This window comes from Tachysurus vachellii, chromosome 3 (assembly GCF_030014155.1).
Source record: "Tachysurus vachellii isolate PV-2020 chromosome 3, HZAU_Pvac_v1, whole genome shotgun sequence".
Lineage (NCBI taxonomy): Eukaryota > Metazoa > Chordata > Actinopteri > Siluriformes > Bagridae > Tachysurus > Tachysurus vachellii.
The window spans coordinates 28473623-28494755 of NC_083462.1; the positions used below are offsets into that span (position 1 = coordinate 28473623).

The following is a 21133-nucleotide window of genomic DNA, read 5'->3' on the forward strand; positions in this document are numbered from 1 at the left end:
GAACCAGCGAAAGTCTGATTTTTATTTTATTTTTTTTTAGACATTTCGTATAATCCATAATAATTCTAAACCTTCGATTCTTGCAGTAATTGTGCGTGCTGCTGACTGCAAGAAAGTCCACCAAATTGAGACAGTCCCTCAAGAGAAGATGGTGGTGCTGCTATGCGGCCGCAACCGACATGTACACCTGCACCCATGGGGAGCACTGGATGGTGCCGAGCCGGCGTTTGATGTAAAACTGGCTGAGACAAAGGGCTGCCAGGCTCTTAGCGTGTGCTCGCTGCGACCAGGCGGCTCCGCCTACATGATGGCTGCTGTCAAGCGCCAGGTGCTTTGCTACGAGATCACACGAGCCAAGCCCTATGCACGACGCATGTGGGAGGTGCAGGCCCCAGGTGTAGTGCAGTGGCTCGGCATGGTGCGTGGGCGAGTATGCGTAGGCTACCCATCAGGCTTTGCTCTGCTGGCACTGCAGTCTGAGGTGGCACCTGTGAGCTTGGTGAGCCCTGCTGATCCTTCACTTGCCTTCCTTGCTCAGCAACCACTAGATGCTCTACACGCAATGGAGGTGGGTGCCAACGAGCTACTGCTTTGCTTTAGCCAGCTTGGCATCTACGTGGACAGCCAGGGCCGCCGCTCACGCACGCAGGAGCTCATGTGGCCTGCCACACCACTCGCATGTAGTACGTATGGCTATTTTGAGCATTTGTTTTGATTTATTTTTCCACTGGTTTAAGCTTTTTTTTTCCCCCACCCGCCATTTAGGGCTAAAAACGTTGTGTATTTTTTTCAGGCTCAAACTCCACCTACCTGACTGTGTACAGCGATTATGGGGTTGACGTGTTTGATGTCCACACTACAGAATGGGTGCAAACCATTTCATTAAGGAAGGTAGGCATGGGGGATAAATACCGTAATACCTTATAATACCTTATAATGTCTAGTACCTAAATGATGCATTATGCATGTATTTGCTTCTGATGTGTCTCCTGTTCACTGTGGCTTGTCAGATCAAACCCCTGAATGTGGAGGGCAGTCTGAACTTACTGGGCTCAGAGCAGCCCCGGCTCATCTACTTCAACAATAACGCAGCAGGTACACACGATGACCTGTGCTCACTCTGGAGTCATTACTCAAAATCTACTTCATTAATATTTAATTGATGTGTTCTCTGATAATTAAACAGAAATATAGAACATTTTCACTCCAGGTACTAGACTGACTGACTGTGGCCTGTTTTGGCTTATAGGTTCAAAAACAGTTCAGTCAGTGTCAGTCTCACGTTTCCTTTCTCAGTTCGATTCAGATTCTAATGCTCGCTGGGTCTTACTCACTGTGCGACCCCCACCCCCACCTCCCCGACTCATTTCTTCTCTGTGCTGGCAGATTGCCCTGCTGATAATGGTACTTTTGTTTGGTAAACTGAAATGACCTCATTCATTACACCACCTCCAGGCTACCAGGCAGCGAGGCCCTTGACTACTTCACACACTGCTACTCCGAGCGGACCGCGTGTATAAGCCCTAAAAAAAAAAAATCCAGATACACCATGATTGCTTATCTTGTCTCATGCTTTGCTGCCCATGTCTGATTTTTTTCTTTCTTTGTTTCTTTCGCCATGCATTCATCTCTCTCGGGTTACTGCTACAGAAGGATGTGACCTGACCATACCTGAGACCTCAGACAACATTAGGAAACTGATGGTGAGAACACGCAGCAAGAGAAAGTTCCTCTTCAAGGTTCCTGAAGAAGAGCGGCTACAGCAAAGGAGGTGAGGGGCCTTGGCCTTCCAGTCACGAGATGACCATTTCATCGTCTTGTCTATTAGAGCTGTAATTATCTGTCCTTGTCGTTGTCTAACAGGGAGATGCTGAGGGACCCAGAAATGAGGTCCAAGCTGATCTCAAATCCGACAAATTTTAACCATGTAGCTCATATGGGTCCCGGAGACGGGATGCAAGTTCTCATGGATCTGCCTCTGGTAATGGCCTTTTACTTAAAGCTACTCAAGGGGCCCCCTAACGTTACATAATTAGCAACCCAGGACTTATAGCTAACACAAAATGATTTAGAATTTTCTATTACGGTGTAACCGTCAAAGCGTTGTACTAACAATTGATAAATAAGAGTTAGGCTTCATTAAAACCAAATACCATACCATATAAAACATACCATTTAAAGTTTTTTTCCCCACTAAGTCAATGAAACGTTCATATCAGTTGTATTGACTGTATTAAGAATTGCATTGTGCCTTTCCAGACATTGCCAAGGTTTCATATCACCCTAACCTTCTTTTTATTTCCTGTTATTTTACAACTGCTGAATCCTTTTCTGTCTGATGTCCAACTCTTTGCTGCTCACTTTGTCTTCTATTTTCTTCTTTAATAGTAGCATCCTCTCCTTCATCCTCCCCATTTTTTCCTCCTTCTCTCAAATTCACTCCTCCTCTTTTTCTCTCCCCTCCTGTTCAATGGTTGGGGGCGGAAGCAGTCGAGCGAGACTCCCTCCCCCTCTTCCTCTCGACACCACGCCCTGATCTCCCCTCCAACCAACTTTGAGCACGTCTATCACATGAGTCCTGCCTCTGCTGGGCTCTATCTGCAGAAAGAGGCTTCCTCCCAGCAGAGCCTGCCTCAGCTCTCCTCCTCTTCCTCCTCACCTTCCACCTCTTCCCTCGGAAGGGTAGGCTGGCACCCCTGCTCTCCCTCTCCCCATCTGTGCTCACCCCACCCCGTACTTTACTTTCCTCTCTCTCCTGCTATCCTCATATCACGAGGACAGGTCCTTATTCCTGTCCTTCTCCCCTGTTTGTTACTTTCTGTCTGAATGCTGTGAATCGTCCAGAGAGGGTGCTTGTCTGCGGATGTTTTTTGCGCTTGTTTACTTACATGGATGAGCTGTTGGTTTCATATTTATAAGCAGGTCATTTTAGAAATAAACTACTGATCACAGAGCCAAAACAAAGGCACGTATACAGCATTGGGCATCATTTATCAATCTTTCAGTACAGCTGTTTGTGAAGGTTTTAGTAGAGCACCCGTAAATTAGCGAGCACACTCGCTTTACAGCTGATTTATACTTAGTGAAGCCCACAAAACTCCTTAAAAGTCCACGCTCACAGAGATGAAATTGCTAAAGTGTTTAGTAAACTCAACATGCGATCAGTCTTACACTAATACAGCTCAGCCACGGCAATGCATCAGCTACCACAATCACACACTAACTCCTCCTTTTTATTGGGTACCAATTCCTTTTGTCCTAATTTAAAATCTGGACTTTGTTTTATTCTAAGGAGTCCAAAATTCCATAAACGGACAAGATTCATAAAACCTTTGAGCAGACTTCAGCATGTAGCTGAAATAAATAAGCAGTATAAAGTTGCAGTCATTGGAAGTGGAAGCGTATCATGTGAGGCTTACTGTAAATGAACACAAACTAAGGAACTCTCTCTTGTTCCAAATGAACAGGATGCTGTTCAATCTCACATTTCTTATGTAAATAGCCTGAAAAAAACTATTTATTAAAAAAATTCTGTTAACACAGCACTTGCTAAATCAGGCCCATGGTGTGTATTTCTGTCTGATTCTAGTAGTGAAATATATTTCGAAGCAGGTTGTAGAGTCTGAATGTGTACAGGTTTTAATTTATTTTTTATTTTTGTGGTTCCTCTGTTGTGGCTGCTGGACTCACTGTACTCACTACTACAGAGCGTGATGCCCTCTTCTCAGGATGACTTGACCAAGGACAAGCCACGTCCTCTTTCTAGTATTTCCAGGCAAACAAGGAGTAAGTCCCACATCACACGCACTGCCTCAGGTTAGTAGCCCCTTTTCCCAACCTATTCCTGTCCCATGAAAAGACAGCTGTCATGTTGCACTGATTTTGCCTCACTGATTTTTAACACCAGACGTATGTCATTGTGTGTTTGTTTTTGAAGGAGGAGGTGAATTCATAGGAGCGGGATCATCTCGCAATATCTCAGACCCTGATCAGGACTTTGAAAGAGAGGTCAGTTTTTAAATCTTCTCTGAAAATGTGTCTTAAATGATGCTAATCAGGCAAGACTCTAGCGACGCTGTACAAAGCATGATTCGTTACAGCTGTTCAAAGGTTTGATGGTGTTTCAGACTCAGACCACAGCTCTCTGGTCCAGTTCTAGAGAAAAGCCTCAGGCTCTGCTGCTTACAAACCTTTTTTTTTCTTTTTGTAATTTTATACGATGTTTATAAGGTCATTATGTCTGATGTCTTGGTTGCACTTCATCTTTTTCAGCCTGATTCAGACTCCACCAAACACTCCACCCCATCCAACAGCTCGAACCCAAGCAGCCCTCCCAGCCCTAACTCCCCCCACCGCAGTCAGCTGACTCTGGATGGTTTGGAACACACCCTGGATGGCTGAGAGCAAAACGAAAAGACAGCTCTTGTCCACACAAGCACCTCTTCACCTCTTCTCTTCTCGGTTCCTTCCATTCCCTTCCACTCAGTTAGGACATGCTACAAAGTGCCAAGACTCAAAGTGTCATCATCTTCCGTTCAAAACGCTCCCTCCACCAAGGTGCTGGGTGAGAAATTAAGCCTGTACAGAGCTGTGTGACGGTCTGAAAGTCAGAGCAGCTCCATGAGAATCTGAGCTTGTGGTCAGCGGAAGTGTCAGTTCTGCCCCCTAGTGGAGCGTTTGTGGCAGTATACATGCAGGGTGTAATTATGTTTAAATTGTTTTTTTTTTTTTTTTTTTTTTTAAATCCCATTTTTGTGTCATGTTCATGATCATGTCAGGTTCCTTTTTGTTTAATGGTTAGCTGACAGCTGACACACGATTTAATATCCCAGAAAATCAGAAGCTCATTAAAAAAAAAAAAAAATCACTAATTGTAAGTGCTCTGCTCATGAACCTTTTTCTTAAAAATATTGATGTGAGGGAAAAGAGACTGCTTTGCTGTTTTTAAAGCGTATAAAATTTCTGTGGACGCGTTCACTCCTCACGTGATGGTAGGAAGGAACTCTTCAGGACTCTGGAGACCAAGGATGGGAAATCAATCCTTCCTTTTTTCAGTTGGTCCAATAACAACTACAATGAAAAAAACAAACAATAAATAAATGCCTTTTTGCTGGTTTTTTTTTTTTTTTTTTTTTTTAAGTCATCACCAATACTTCTGTCAGTATGTCGTCTGAGTGTCGGCTCGGATTAGTTGTCAGACGGTGGGGATTTTAAGCCAAACCAGTGGCACTTTTATTGTAATGTATTTTTTTTTTCTTGCATTTTCAGCCAGCATTTGTAATATTCATGTTTTAACCTAGATCATGTTTTGACACAAAAAGATTTAGCTGGTGGAACTCTGCTCATAAACGATAAAAGAAAACAACTAAATTTGAACAAAACAAGACTTTACATATAGATAAGTGTTTTAACAAAAGAAATGGCACACAGATAAAGGACCACACTATTCATAGGATTTTAAATAGTTGTTCTGAAACTGCTGCTGCTGCTTTTGTGTGCTTCATAAAGAAATAAATATGTGATAAGTTTCTCATCATAGCCATGCTCAGTCCTCAGTTTATAAACTGCTGCATTTTGGACCATCTACAAGCGTGTGTGTGCGTGTTGAAGTGGTTCTGTAGGTTTTGGAATTGATTGAGGATCGTGACACTAACTATAGTGTTTTTTTTCTCAGTAGTGTGCCTTCAGTTCCACAACACACTGTCCACTAAAACATTTCGGAGGGTTTCTTTTTTTTTTTGGTGTTTTTTTTAAGAGACAGCTTAATCATGTTTTATTTTGTGTCCTTCCCATAAAAAACACTGTACAAAACTTGCACACAAACATGTTTGAGTTCACAATATGTTTTTTGTTTGTGTTGGTGGTGTGTTCTGTTCCTCCTCCCCACTTCCCTGCCACCTGACTTCTAAAAAAAAAAAAAAAAACAAAAAAAAAAACAGGACTTTATCCTCAAAACACTACTGCTTTTGCTTCAGAAGAAAAAAGAAAATCACACCGTAAAAATCTTTGTAATTATTGAATTGTTAGTCTCATAAATCTGAACAAACAATAAAAGAATACCTGTGGCATCTTTGTCGTCATACAAGTGTGTAAGAAGGAGTTTTACAGTGAAACCAAGCCGATTCAACTTTGACTGCGAATATGAATTAAATATACAGTTGAGGCCAAAATTATTAGCCCCCTTATGAAATTAGACAAAACTCTTGATTTCTCCATGGAAATGACCATTAACAACAAGTGTTTTATAGTGTGTTTGTTTCCAAAATAACAAAGACAAAATCTCCACTAAGTTTGATTAGGATATTTAATTGAAATAGTGAGTTGAAACAAGAAAGGGCAAAAATGAAACGTCCAAAATTATTAGCCCCCGGTCATTAATAGTCAATAGTGAACCCTTTCTGAGCCACAACTGACAACAACCTCTTAGAGTAGTTCTTTACTAGGTTGGCACAGGTTTCCTGAGGGATTTTAGCCCATTCTTCCATTGCAAATTGCTCCAGCTGGTCCAAATTACGTGGTTTCCGAGCATGGACATTCACTTTGAGCACTCGCCACAGATTCTCAATAGGATTGAGGTCTGGGCTCTGTGCGGGCCACTCCAGGACCTTTGTTTTGGTATCCTTCAGGAACTGTTGGACCAATTTCGATGTATGCTTTGGGTCATTGTCTTGTTGGAAGACCCAGCGACGACCTAAGGCTAGACTACGAGCAGATTTCTGCATATTATCCCTCAAAATGTCAACATAATTTTCTTTTTTCATGATGCCATGCACCCGAACAAGGCTCCCTGTGCCTGAAGCTGCAAAACAGCCCCACAGCATGATGCTCCCACCACCATGTTTAACTGTGGGAACTGTGTTCTTAGGGTTGAAGGCCTCACCCTTTCTTCGCCAAACATAAGCAACATCCATGTGCCCAAACAGTTCCAGTTTAGTCTCATCAGACCAAAGCACAGACTCCCAAAACTCATCTTTACCTTTCAAATGTTCACGGGCAAACCTCAGTCTAGCTGTGATGTGCCGCTGTTTGAGTAAAGGGGTTCTTCTGGGACGATGGCCCTGAAGCCCACCACGATGAAGAGCCCTCACAACTGTGTTCCTTGAAACATCAACTCCAGAAGAGGCCAGGTCAGCAACAATCATCTTGGCAGATGTCTGGGGCATCTTGCTGATATCTCTGACTATTTTCCTCTCCAGGGTTCTTGAAATCTTGTGCTTACGACCACGCCCAGGTTTGTTTCTTACAGAATTTGTCTCCTTGTACTTGGCAATGATGCAACGTACGGCGGTTCTAGACACTGTGAAAAGCTTGGAAATGGCAGTATAGCCTTCCCCCTTATCATGAGCCTCCACTATCTTCTTTCTGAGCTCAAGACTGATTTCCTTTGTCTTTGGCATGGTGAGTAAAAGTAGTCTCTCCCAATAATGTGTTCAAGTGCCCTGTTCCTTGGAGTCCTTTAATGCTGATTGAATGCCCAGGTGTTGTTAGGAAGCCAATTGACTGCACAGGTGTGGTTTGAAAGCTGATTGATTAATTAGGTGTGTTTTGAAAGCTGATTGATTAATTGGGTGTGTTTTGAAAGCAAATATTCACAAGGGGCTAATATTTTTGACCACCCCATTTTCACTATATTTGATTATAAAGCAAGCCTAAAAATGTATTTTATATTCCAAAATGTACCAAAAGCTACTAAATAGCACTGGCGAATGTTTGATTATATCAAGTTTTATCAATGCTGCAAACATTGGAAAGATCTTTAGGAAAATGTTCCAAAATTCCTGGGGGGCTAATAATTTTGGCCTCAACTGTATACGAGTAGACGAGGCTTTATGGCTTTATTTCCTGAGGCATCTGGAAGATGTTTGACATGCCCATGTTGAGGAGTCTGATGGCTTGAGGTAAGAAGAAGCTCCTCGTGTGTTTCTCAGTTTTAGCCGTCAAACTACAGAAGCTCAGTAACAGTTTTTATATCTGAGGGTTGGGCGAAGACTTTGCCTGCTAGGGGCTCATCTGTAGAGTGATGCAGAATGAAAGAGATTTGGAAAAGGCCCCAGTTTACACTTTTTAACTTTACAAGTTAAATCTATATCTGTGTGTTGATTTTTTTTTTTTTTTTTCTCTTTTCAAATTCAAATGACACCAGGGTTTATATTATATTATATATATATATATATAATATATTTGAATTCTAATCTTATTAAGCTCATCCACAAATACATTTCTGTATGGAGAATTTCTTTGTGGATTGAGAATAGCTTATATTTATTTGTATTGATATTGATACTGTGGCACTGTTGAAATCTAACTGGACATAAATAGTTTTATTATATGTTTTATATATGACAGCAGTGTTGGCCTTTATTCAAAAGACAGGTTGAGTTTTGTTTAATACATGATTGTTTCTATAGTAACAACAGAGACCAATATAGTGGACTCTCCAAATAAACGTTTTTTTACACGGTGAAGGTTTTTGTTTTGTTTTGTTTTTGTGAGGTGACATTTCTGTAATCTTTTGCCAAATGCCATGAGTCCCTGGGATAGACTCCGGGGTTCACTGCTACCCTGTGAAGGAAAAGCAATACAGAATATAGATGGAAGAATAATACATTTAGTCATATGATCAGAAATGTGAGTTATGATTTATATCTGAAAATAAAATGGAATTAGTTTCAGCAGTGTCCTCATTTTGAGATGTTAAGATTTTCTTTATATATATATATATATATATATATATATATATATATATATATATATATATATATATATATATAAAAAATATAAATGTATATAAATATAATATACTTTTGAGAGTCACAAACAGCTGGAACCAAATTCCTTGTGTGTCTCACCATCTCAACACACTTGGCCAATAAACCTGATTCTGGTTCTGATTCTTATTATATATGTATATGTACATGTATGTGTCTATGTTTGTGTGTGTGTGTGTGTATATATATATATATATATATATACACACACACCCTTGAATTAGGAGTAGCTTTGGATTTATGTGCATTGAATTTCCCTAAACATGTCAATCCATTCACAATAATATTGACTTCATGTGGATTTGTATCCATGGGGAATAAAAGACAGTTATATCACTGACATTCAACTTGTTTGTAAGTAAAAATCTCTTCCAGCTTGGTATTTAGGATGATGATCTCAGCTCTGAGTGGCTGCTCACATCATGTTGCTGTTTTGAGGAAACTATAAACACTCATCCATCTCTTATACTCATTTTATATTGCTAACAAAAGGCAGACAAGCAGGTGTCCATGTTTTTTCCATCACTTTGTAGCTTCTTTTTATGAAGGTCAAAATTGGGTATTTCTAGGATACACTGGCCATATAGAATCATTTTAGGGGAACTTTTATTTTGAAAACTTCACTGACGTTAGGTTTATCTACCCGGAAGTTTAGAAAACTGACGTTTATGTGTCTGATTTCGAGACGTTATCTCAAAGGTAAGGAAGGCAAATGTATTGTTTGTAGCACTGTCATGCAGCCAGGTTATAATGTTATAACGTTACATGTAGAAAGGGTTGAGATGTGGGTTTATCTTTTGTAATATCTTCACTTAAATTCTTCCAGCACCCAGATTACACAGATAAACACAATGAACCGAGATAAAAATGGACTTTTATTAATAATGTGGAGAGTAAAATCAATTTAGCAAAATTTCTTCCTGAAATAGGACAAAAAAAAAAAGGTGGGCAAAGGTGGGATATAAGTAAACATCTAGTATCATATTATCAAGATAGGTAAACAGCTGTATATGATAATAATAATAACTAGTCCCAATGTTGTGGTTGTAGATGAACAGAACTAAACCAGAAGATGATGAATACTGGAACAGCACCAAGTTCAATGCTTTCACCTTTGAGGATGATGACGATGAGTTCACTAAGGTGAGCTATCATTACATTCTCCAGGACAGAGTGCAGGGGTGTGGAAATGTGTTTGTAGTCGAATTTCACGAAAAATATGCCTACTTTATTCCAGAAAACAATGACAATGTCTTACAAGTATTACAAGTGAAACATGAAACATTAGTAGGAAGGATATTAGGGCACACACCCTGTTGGGTATCTGCTGATAGACAGAGACAAGGATGTTACATATGTGCTTCATGCAAGCTTGTCCATTGGGATATTTGGCTTTGATTTATTTTTTGTTGTCCAAAAACATCAGTGAACCTTTTTGACTAATTAAAGGTGGGGTCTCCGTTGTTTGAGAAATGCTTTAGAAAACTGAGTTGGGCTGGCAAACAAAACAAAATCAAAACAAACGTGTAGCCAATGAGCAGAAAGGGGCGTGTCTTGTCGATATGGGCAGAGAGAGTGTTCAGTGCGCATGTGTGACATTAGCAGAAAGCGGTTTTAACAGTGAAATGGAGGATAAAAACAAAGAAAGAAAGCGAAGAAAGGCTTACGATAAGGCAAGAAGTAGGACCCGTGTTAATATAGGATCAGCTTTCCAGCGCTGGAGAGAACTGAAGGAGCAGGAAGTTGGCCGCATATTCGCAGATTGGAGTTTCCCGAGTCAATAACTCCTGAGCTAAACACTGTTACTACACAAATAACACCTCTTTTCTATGTAGAGAGGCAGCTACAACCGCGTTTTGTGTAGTAACAGCGTTTAGCTCAGGAGTTATTGACTCGGGAAACTCCAATCTGTGAATATGCGGCCAACTGTGGGACCCATTTGGGTTAGGGGGCGTGTTTGTTTTGGTGATTTCAAATGTCAACATTGGAAATCAAACATCGGAGACCCTGCCTTTAAACTACCTTTTGCTTTATCTTGGGCAGATAACAGCTTTGAGTCTTGGATTTGTGCCGTTTATATCCCAATCCCTGGTTGATTTTTGCCAACCTAATCACGATGCTTGAGGAGCATCTGTGAACTGCCATCTTCAGGTCTCTTCGCACATGTTCTCGTCATGGTTTTTAGTTTGCCCACTCAAGGATATTTAGAGGCCCCAAACCGCTCCATCATTTTCTTCAAGGCTATTTTTTCACCCTTCTCTCACTTACTATACTACTTCCACCACCATATACATGATAGAAACGGTACACGATATGGTTCACGGACACATACGCATATGTGCTTGTGGAACATCCTGATGTAGTTTGCTTTGCTGTTATAATAATAACTAAGCTGGAATAATAATAGTATGTTGGAGTGTGTCTGTGGGGAATTGGGTTCAATGCTATAAGAGCATTAGTGAGATCAGAGACTGATGTTGGTTGAGGAGATTTGGGGTTCAATCAGTGTTCCAGTTCATCCCAAAGGTGTTCAGTGGGGTTGAGTCAGAGTCAGGGCTCTATACAGGAAACTCCAGTTTTTTTCATTCAGACTCACCCTGTTAGGGAAATTTCCTATTGAAGGGAAATCGTAATGCTACAGCACGCAGTTGTACAAATGTGTGCTTAAGAACCACACATGGGTGTGATGGTCAGGTGTCAACAAACATTCAGCCATATAGTGTATTAACAAGTTGTTGAGAAGAACCTGTTTTTGCCAGATACAGTATTTGGAGTTCAGCCCCAAAAGCTCAGTTTTCTGTATTATCAAACCAGAGATTTTTTTCCCCTCATGCTCGCATAGTCCTTTTCCAAGCAAACAGGATGCACCTGTGCTCAGTATGGTGTGTGTAAACCACAGGTCTTAATGCTCAACTACATTATTTGTAGTTATTTCAGTTATTCGTAATACACAATCTCTGAAACATGTTTTTGCTTTGTCATTATGGAATATTGTCAAGTTATAAAAAAAATGTCTTGGTGCAATGTTCTGCAGTGAACCTGAACTCTGGGGTTCCTAATTATCAAAGAGAACTGAATTATTGTACTCTGAAAGCATTATAGTCACAAACGTACTAATCACAAAAAAAGCATTATAGTCACAAATACAAACCTCATAGAGCAAGAACGGTTTGAAAAACATGTTTTTATTGTGCTTTTATTTGTTTTGTTTTTTTTACACATTTTAATTATTTTAATGCAATATATTTAGATTACATGTGTTGACTGACTTGTTTGTTTAGCTAAAAGAATCCAAGCGTGCAGTGAACAGCATCCTGGTGGATGATGATGATGATGATGATGATGTTGAGAAGGTCAGCTGGAGTGGAGAACCTGTTGGAAGTAAGTCACACCTCACACCCATCACTTCCTGCTTCTTCCACAGAATACATTGGACCTCAGGTCTTTTACTCTGGATTTACATTTGCCGTTGAACTTCAGGTATCTCCTGGTCTGTCAAAGAGACGGCCTCAAGCATCCGCTCAGGTGGAGAGCAAAGCTTTCCAAAAATCAACACTGCCCCCTCGTTACCGAAACAAGGCTCTGGATACTCCTTAAGTTCTTTATTCAGAGGTGAATATCAGATAACAGGTTACATGTTCTAGTTTCCAGTGTTTATGTGTTTAAATTCTGTCTGTTTTTTAGCCTATTTATCAACCTTCTAACTCTGTTTCTTTCTCATCAGCAAAGAGCAAACCTTCGTTTTCTGAATGTGAGTTCAAACAAGCATCATTAAGACGGAGTAGACTGTAATTTAAAGGTATGTAACATGGCATTCTGACTTCCCTTTCTGCTTATTAGCCTTTATTGACACTTCTGCTCGAGTATACGCACCTGAATTACGCAAGCCAAAGTCAGAGTGTCAGGACTACGTGAGCGATCGGAGTCCTGAAGAGACTGTAAGGAGGATGCGGAAAGGAAAGGTAAGGAATAATGTTTCCCCCCCTCAAAAGTACCCCCCTTACTCCCTCCTCCCTAACCACCCCCTACACTTCCCAAAGTCTTGAATCTGATTGGTCAGCAAATGTTGATTAATTCTAAACAGCAGCACTGACATTAGTTTAATTCACATCACAGGTATACACTGATTAACCAGGACATTAAGACCAGTAATTTTATGTAGGTCCTTTTTGTGCCACCAAAACCATTTTTTGTAATTTGTGCTACATTTACATTTATGGCATTTGGCCGGCGCCCTTTTCCAGAGCTATGTACAAAAGTGCTTTTAAGTCTATAAATACATTAACTCTGGTTAATTATCCTAGATTACAGATCTAGGATACCATCAACCTAAAACTGTTCAGTTTTTTTTTAACATGTACATAACAAACCAGAGAAACGTGCTAGTGTAAGTGTTTCAGGAAGAGGCAGGTCTTTACCCATTGGTTGAAGATAGCCAGTGACTCAGCTGTTCGGACATCTAGGGGAAGTTCATTTCACCACCTTGGTGCCAGAACACAAAAGAGTATTTTATTTTTTTACGTATTGCTGTATACCTGCCTCTTACCCTGAGAGATGGTGGGACCAGTGGAGCAGTGCTGGTAGATCTGAGGGAGTGAGGTGCAGTGCAAGGAATGATAAGAGCTTTAAGGTAAGAGGGAGCTGGTCCATTTTTGGCTTTTTAGGCCAGCATCAGTGTTCTGAATCTGATTCATGCAGCTACTGGAAGCCAGTGGAGGGAGCGCAGCAGTGGGGTGGTGTGTGAGAATTTAGGCAGTTCATAAGTAGACCTGTCAGCAGTGAGTTATAGTAGTCCAGTCTTTTAATGACAAAAGACTGAACAAGTACCTGGGCAGCCTGTGTGGACAAAAATGGCCGAATCCTTCTGATGTTGTAGAGGAGAAACCTGCACGAGCGTATCACAATAGCAACATGCGAGGAGCGCATCACAATAGCAACATGCGAGGAGCACATCACAATAGCAACATGCGAGGAGCATATCACAATAGCAACATGCGAGGAGCGCATCACAATAGCAACATGCGAGGAGCGCATCACAATAGCAACATGCGAGGAGTGCATCACAATAGCAACATGCGAGGAGCGCATCACAATAGCAACATGCGAGGAGCGCATCACAATAGCAACATGCGAGGAGCGCATCACAATAGCAACATGCGAGGAGCATATCACAATAGCAACATGCGAGGAGCGCATCACAATAGCAACATGCGAGGAGCGCATCACAATAGCAACATGCGAGGAGCGCATCACAATAGCAACATGCGAGGAGCGCATCACAATAGCAGCACGCGAGGAGCATATCACAATAGCAACACGCGAGGAGCGCATCACAATAGCAACACGCGAGGAGCGCATCACAATAGCAAACGTGAGGAGCGCATCACAATACGCAGTTCAGTTTTGCTGGAATTGAGTTTCAAGTTGTTTAGTTGTTGCTACAGTTTCTTTTCTGTGGGATCGGACCAGACAGGCTAGCCTTCATTCCCTACATGTATATATGAGTCTCCAGTGCACATGACAGTGTTGCCAGGTCATCAGTTGTCCAGTTTTGGACCCCAAGAATTTTTGCTTTGGAGATGCACTGACCCAGTTATCTAGCCATCACATTTTAGTGCTTGTCAAAGTCACTTATATATTTACACTTGCCCATTGTTCATGCTTTCAACACATCAACTCCAAGAAGTGATTGTTTCCCTTGTTGTTTAATATATCCTACACTCTGACAGGGGCCACTGTAATGAAACAATCAGTGTTTTTCCTTTCATGTGTCACTGGTTTTAATGTTATGCACCTGGTGGACAGTCCTCATAAACTAAGGCTAATAATAAGAGAATGACAAATTATTTAACATATTATAATGGATTTATTTAGTAAAGCTTTCTGTAAGATGTTTATGTAACATTTTTGGGAGGACTCTTGGATCTCAGAGGTTTGTGTCAGTCCGAAAGTTTTCCTCCATCCGAGAGTCTTCAAGACATTGAACTTGTGAACAAGTTGTGCTTTATTTTCTATGGGAAAGAAAATAATAATGGTTCATGGGGGACGGACTGTTGATAATGACTATAAGTGATGAGGGACAGTAGTTCCTATTTTTCCCATTAGTATAAAATGGTCCTTTTTTTCTTCTTCTTCTTCTTCCTCTTCTTCTTCCAGACTTTAAAGTACTGATTTCTTCAGTATCTCATAAATCTCTAATTTTATTTTTATCATCATATTAAGTTCCATGTGAGAGCTAATCATATTTCTAAAGCCCTTGAAACTGATGCTTTTGCTTGAATTTATGTTCAGCACTCAGATCATAATTTACTAAACATAATTTACACCAGTTCCTCTATATTTGTGCAGGCGTATTCCATGGAAAGGTTCCGCTCTCTACAGGATAAACTGCTGCTGCTGGATGAAGCAGTCAGTGCTCACGATGGCAACGTCATCACTGCAGTAAGCACCACATGCTGCTTTTCAGCCACACTTTTAAACCATTCTGATAAAGCACGTACATGCAGTCTGAACGAGTGCCTGTTGCTTTCTCCTCTTTTAGGTCTTAATATATTTAAAGAAATCATTGAGTAAAGGTATGAGGCTGTTATTGATTGACTCATTTTTTTGTAAAGGTTAGCCACTGCTTTTCATACTTTTTGCATTCTTCTTGCCGATGGCATGTTTGCAGAAATCCTCTTCCGAGAGTTAATGTTGAGGGAAATAGCTTTGCGACATTACGTCCATTATCTGAAAGAAATGGGAGAGCAGAAGCTTTTGGTGGAGTTAATGAAGTAAGTGAACTTTTTAGACCTATTTAAAGCCGTACCGATTAGTAGCTAGGTTGTTGGCTTTTTGCCTGTATGTGTGTGTCCGTGTCTGTATTTGTATAGAGTGTAATCACCTCTTATCACATGACTTTGTAATAGGGCACTGGGCAGAACAGAGGATATGGCGGTAGGTGCCATGTGATTTCATCATTCATTTACTGAATTGATTTTTAGTAATAAATATTGTGATATATAAATATTGTGACAAATGGAAGCAACGATACGACACACAACGCTTATAGGACTTTTTTTTGTAATACTCTCATAGTTAATGCAGTACAAGGAGCACATGAGTATTAAAGATGAAAACAAAAGAAGAGACTTTCTCAAAAAATCTCTGAGGTATACACAACAAAGATACAAAATACTTCATCTTCTGTAATGCTCCTGAAAGGTGCTGACTGTGTCTCTTTAACTTCCCGTTATTAGTCTTCCTTTTTCTCAGGAAGATGCCACTCATGTGCAAGACCACTACACACTCCTGGAGAGACAGATCATCATAGAGGTTAGAGCTTAATACACAGTTCGGTTGTAGGTCCGGATTTGGATACAGTCACCGAACACTCATTCATGCAATTATCTAACTGGAAGCAGTGCAGTGCTTAAAATCATGTAGAAATGGTCCAGTAGCTTCAGTTAATATTCCCATTAACCACCGGAATTGGAGAAAATGTGATCTTGAAACGAGTAATTTTTGATTGTTGGTGCCAGACATTCTGGTTTGAGTATTTCCGTAATCACTGATCTGGAAAAACGCAACCTATTCTGATATCTCAATTTCTGCTGAGGCTCACAGATGGTAGGATGAGGATTGGTGAGGATTTGGCACCAACAGCATGAACCCATGATCCCAACATGGCTTGGCTGTTGGAGCTGGTGTAATCTTCCAGCATGATGATCCACCAGGTTACAAAGCAAAAGTCACCTCAAACTGGTCTCATGAACATGACACTGAGTTCATTGTTCTTCAGTGGTCTTCCAAGTCATCGGCTCTGGACCCAGTAGATCTCTTTGGATGTGGTAGAACCGTAGAGTCACGGCATGAAAGTGCATCTGAAAAATCTACATGATGCATTCATGTCAACATGGACCAGAATCTCAAAGGAATTTTTCCAACATCTTGCAGAATCCATTTATTGATTAATATAAGTAAAAAGTAAATTGAGGCTCTACACAGTATAGCGCTCCTAATAAAGTGCTTGGTGAGTGTATATCTTACTAATGCTTTTGGTTATAAGGTTGTATTCTGTGTGTGGTTCTTATAGGCTAATGACAAGAAGGGTGATGCAGAGATTTTTAAGAAGTTCCCCAGAAAAGCTTCTATATTGAACATGCCCATTATCACCACTCTGTACTACTCCTGCTTCTATCACTACGGAGAGCCTGAGGTAAGCACACTCCAGGTATACATGTTATAGCATATAGCATATATGTATATGTCAGTTTTAGTGTTACGACATACTAATTGTAGATATTTACATTTATGTTTTTGAAGTTTTGGCATATATTCAGTAAATTCAGAAAGTATTCAGACCCACCTCGCTTTTATGTTGCTGCCTGATACTGATATTGTTTGTATTCATATTTCCCTCATTAATCTACACTCCATCCATCTACACTCAGTGTCCCATAATGACAAAGTGAAAACAGAATTCTAGAAATGTCTGTGTGTGTGTATATATAAATATAAATATTTGCTGCAGGGTACCTTCAGCAGTCCAGCTAACATCAGAAAGACCTTCAGGGTAAGTCCTACTCCATATTTCTCAACTTATTATATATATAACACGCATTAATGCTGGCGTTAATTAAAAGGAATTGTTTAAAAGATCTATCACACTAGTTCACATGTCCGTTTTATTGTTTTCCTTCTCCACATTGTATGATGGGGCTTTTAGTAAAAAATTATGTTTACATTTACATACAAGGGCATTTGGCAGATGCCCTTATATAGAGCGACTCTCATTTCATACAACTGTGTAATCGAGGGTTAAGGGCCTTGCTCGGGGGCCCAGCAGTTTCAGCTTGTTGGACCTGGGATTCAAACTCACAACCTTACAATCAATAGTGAAACACATTAACCACTAAGTTTCATCAGAACCATGGCCACCAGTTAATGGTATAATCACTACAATCAGTAATTGTTTATCTGCATAATAAATTTAAATGTAAGTGAACCTAATAAAGTGTCCAGAGGATACATTTGAATTACAGGTGAAACTAATGTCTTCAGTGAGTTTTAAGTATTTGCGTTTGTTCTTCATGGACGGATGTATCAAGGCCTGTGTTGCTGATGTGATGGGAATCATTGTGCAGAATTTTTGTTGTTAGATTTCAGAAAAGCAGTACATCCTCACAGCACTTGGAGCTCGGGCAAAGTTGAAAAACTGGTTTGATGTGGACAGTTTATTTAACACCAAAACGTGGCTGGGTTACACCAAGAAGAAATCTCCCGTTGGCTTTCACAGAGTAGTGGATATCCTGCAGAAAAACAACGCTCCAGTTCAGGTGAAATTAAGCCTCGATCAGCAAGATGCACTGATTTAGCAAAGTTCTAATTTTTTATATCACCACATTTATTTCACTATCTTGACTGTGCTCTCAACATATATCTGTCTTGTAACATTTCACTGTCTCCTCCTCCTTTTATTAGGTTTTGCAAACTTATATGACGCTGATCGATGACTCGGAACTGAAGCTAAGTTTGGCTCATAAGTACAAATGCCATGACGTTGTCATCGATGTGAGTCCCAACACTTTTTAAGTGTACATTAAATTATTAATGGATTGACAAATTATACATTTATTATGTAGCACACATAGTGAATAAAGAAGTAACGTTTTTTAACAGTACACTGGTGAAGGAAAAATTGAAGGAGGAATTGTCAATCAGTATAAACAAATGAATTATTATAGCGCTGCAAGTCTGATATAAAATAAGTCAATACACTGTGAGCTTTCAGTGTGAGACATATTTACCTCTGTTCAAAAAACCGTACACAGAATTTTAGTCGTTTAATTCAACGCCTTTATATTTACACAGGTTTGTAGGATATTAGCACTTTTCGAAATGAACAGGATTTCATTTCGAAACAAGACCAAACTTATTGTATAAAGTCTTCTAAGAATGATTTATTGTACCCAGCTTGAGGAATGAGTCCTGTTGATTATGGAAGGTCCATGAAACAAGTTAGCTCCGGTTATCATTTATAGTATAGCAGGGATAAACTGTCCTTTTTTCACCAGCCTCTCTTTACCACAAAGCCTGAAGACATGTTACAGCTTTACCACTGATTATGTTCCAGTGTGTTTGTCTGTCATTGTTAATGAAATATTCTGGAGATGTCAGATACTGTAAGTACCAGGTATTTTTCTTTTTTTGTAGACATATAGAGACCTGAAAGACCGTCAGAAGCTGATTGTGTACCAGGGTAAATTGGAGCGGAGTTCAGATCAGTACAGGAAGATTGAAGAGATCCTTAATAACACGGTAAGAGAAATCAGCTCCAGTCTTTTTTTTTTCTTTCAAAAAGCAAATGCATTGGTACAGTCTAACTGAGCAAATCTTGTCAAGTCAGAAAGGGAACTTGTGCCATAGCCTACCTGACTGCCCAGAAGGAATATCATATCAGTCTGTGTTATTATACAGAAATAACCAAGCTGCAACTTCATTTTTTTCTCACACACGAGAATGACTTTTCAGTAATAAAATGCATTTTTTTTCATTGGGTCTTATTAAATTCAACACAGAGGGTGAAAACCAAGTGAGTATTTTAACAACTGTTCTTATATGCCATTATAACATTCAGTACAACTATAAATGAATTAAAAAAATCACAATGTATTATTATTATATTAGTGTCAAGTTGCTTTGATATAAGAGGAATTAAACACTTCGGGACATGCTGTTGATCATTTCCCACAAAACTGATATTAGACAAGTGATACAAAAGTGTGTGCTTGCAGACATCAGTATTTACCAGCAGCAGAATATAAATATAAATGTCATATTTGCGTTCACTCGGTGTGATTTCACCCTCATAAACTGATTCTTCTAACATTCAGACATCTTTCCTCCCTGACAGCAAATCCGATGGAAGAACTGACATTTGGGTTGAAAAAAAGATGATTTATACAGACATTTTGATATCGTCATACTCAAGGCTTCATACAGAGCCTTGGAGCTTCACAGGGAGCAGCTGTTACAGTAAACAGCCAAGTCAGAGAGAAGCCTCTCTGCCCAAACACAGCACAATGAAGAAGCCCAACATCTCAACCATGGCAACGACAGCATATATTATTTGCTTTCTCTTTGTAATTTTTCATATATTTTTTCCTGGTTTATTATGGATATAGAGGTGCCGTGTGCCCTTTTGCCAACAAAAGCTGATAAAGGAAGTGTACAAATTCCAAACGCTCCTAATCTACAGTACTATCTGTCCATGTGTCAGTTGTCCTGATGAACTAATGTTTTATATTAAAAAAATGAAACTTCAAGTATTTAATAAAAAAACGTTCAAAACTGCCAGTTAATTGAAACTTAATACAAGCACGCACTTTACTTTTCTGTTAAAAGTTACACTTGTAGCTTATAATACATAGGAAGCCTCATCTGGGTGAAACACAGTGACACTTACTTTCTATTTCTGTGTTCCACTTTAAACCATTTACATCACTTTAGTCTGCACATCCATCCATAAACCTTCTCTATGAGTCTCAGACTGCAAATACTTTTCAAAGAAATTTCAACCATCCTCAGCATTAATAAGTCTCAGTACACAATCAGATGGGACTGCTACATCAATGAGCTGAATGATCAGGTCCTGAAGTTCTCCTCTGTCCTGTGTACGTTAGTGTTTTCCTTCTCCGACACGCCTTAGCGAGTTTTGCAGCTTACTGACCTATAAAGCAGTATACAGCTATAAAGTGTACATATTTCATTATAAAACATTCTAGGTGCTTATTGAACACGATTAAAGAAAGAGATACAGAGAGGCACTTGAGTTATTTCAGTTTCTTCTTTGACTTTTGTTATGTTTTGCTGAATTTCATCTTTGCAGATTATGAACGTTAGACGCTGTGCTGAATCAAAGAACTATTCAATTATTTTATATCAATTGTCTTTGTTGAACTGTTTCTGTACAATCTGGTTCTATACAAGCAGTGTTTCTGTTTCTGTAAAAAGGGTAATGTTTTGGTGGAAAATCCCTTAAAACAAAATCAAGGAACAGCTTGATTTATACAGTGCACTATGAAACAAAATTGGTTTTACATATAATAAGACATAAAAAGTCAGAAATAAAACACCTCATACCGTGTTCTTATAGTTCTTATGTGTTACAGTTGATTATTTTGCAATAAGAGTATGTGACAAGATGTTTTATTTGACTTATACTGCAGTATTTTACGTTCTTCTATGAACAAGAAGTCACAATTAATACATTTACAGCTGGTTTTTAATGTATATTATTGTTTAAAAGCTATATATATATATATATATATATATATATATATATATATATATATATATATATATATATAATTTAATGTTTTTAA

General features: G+C 39.4%; 2 protein-coding genes across 5 annotated transcripts in view; both read left to right on the top strand.

Annotated features, from left to right (window-relative positions):
- The window catches only part of cdc42bpb (CDC42 binding protein kinase beta (DMPK-like)), a 55476-nt gene extending 49938 nt beyond the window's left edge, over nucleotides 1-5538 (top strand). For 2 of the 3 annotated variants that reach the window (XM_060866604.1, XM_060866605.1), the window contains exons 29-36: nucleotides 87-683; nucleotides 794-891; nucleotides 1011-1095; nucleotides 1651-1771; nucleotides 1864-1981; nucleotides 3708-3816; nucleotides 3938-4008; nucleotides 4273-5538. In XM_060866604.1, the coding sequence (XP_060722587.1) occupies nucleotides 87-683; nucleotides 794-891; nucleotides 1011-1095; nucleotides 1651-1771; nucleotides 1864-1981; nucleotides 3708-3816; nucleotides 3938-4008; nucleotides 4273-4401 (1328 nt within the window). In that variant the 3' untranslated portion in view covers nucleotides 4402-5538. Of the gene's footprint in view, nucleotides 1-86; nucleotides 684-793; nucleotides 892-1010; nucleotides 1096-1650; nucleotides 1772-1863; nucleotides 1982-2490; nucleotides 2683-3707; nucleotides 3817-3937; nucleotides 4009-4272 lie in introns of all 3 variants that reach the window. The other variant, XM_060866606.1, reaches the window with a different exon arrangement.
- A 591-nt stretch (nucleotides 5539-6129) lies between these two features.
- Nucleotides 6130-20903, top strand: vipas39 (VPS33B interacting protein, apical-basolateral polarity regulator, spe-39 homolog). Of its 2 annotated transcripts, XM_060866609.1 has the most exons (19): nucleotides 6130-6153; nucleotides 7809-7898; nucleotides 9819-9911; nucleotides 12050-12149; nucleotides 12249-12380; nucleotides 12493-12519; nucleotides 12609-12730; nucleotides 15117-15209; nucleotides 15310-15343; nucleotides 15439-15541; nucleotides 15677-15704; nucleotides 15846-15919; nucleotides 16007-16082; nucleotides 16843-16965; nucleotides 17281-17322; nucleotides 17909-18085; nucleotides 18231-18320; nucleotides 18963-19067; nucleotides 19663-20903. In XM_060866609.1, exons 3-19 carry the CDS (start codon nucleotides 9819-9821, stop codon nucleotides 19681-19683), a joined length of 1440 nt encoding a protein of 479 aa, XP_060722592.1. In that variant the 5' UTR covers nucleotides 6130-6153; nucleotides 7809-7898; the 3' UTR covers nucleotides 19684-20903. The 2 variants fall into 2 exon arrangements, with proteins under 2 accessions (XP_060722592.1, XP_060722591.1); XM_060866608.1 differs by lacking the exons at nucleotides 6130-6153; nucleotides 7809-7898 and adding an exon at nucleotides 9354-9467.
- Nucleotides 20904-21133: the final 230 nt, after the last annotated feature.

What these genes read in the sequence shown, in the direction of transcription:
- vipas39 (XM_060866609.1), top strand. Translation starts at nt 9,819, where the DNA reads ATGAACAGAACTAAACCAGAAGATGATGAATACTGGAACAGCACCAAG. An exon ending in GAGTGGAGAACCTGTTGGAA is followed by an intron (nt 12,150 to 12,248) that starts GTAAGTCACACC and finishes GTTGAACTTCAG; the next exon opens with GTATCTCCTGGTCTGTCAAA. An exon ending in CAAACCTTCGTTTTCTGAAT is followed by an intron (nt 12,520 to 12,608) that starts GTGAGTTCAAAC and finishes TCTGCTTATTAG; the next exon opens with CCTTTATTGACACTTCTGCT.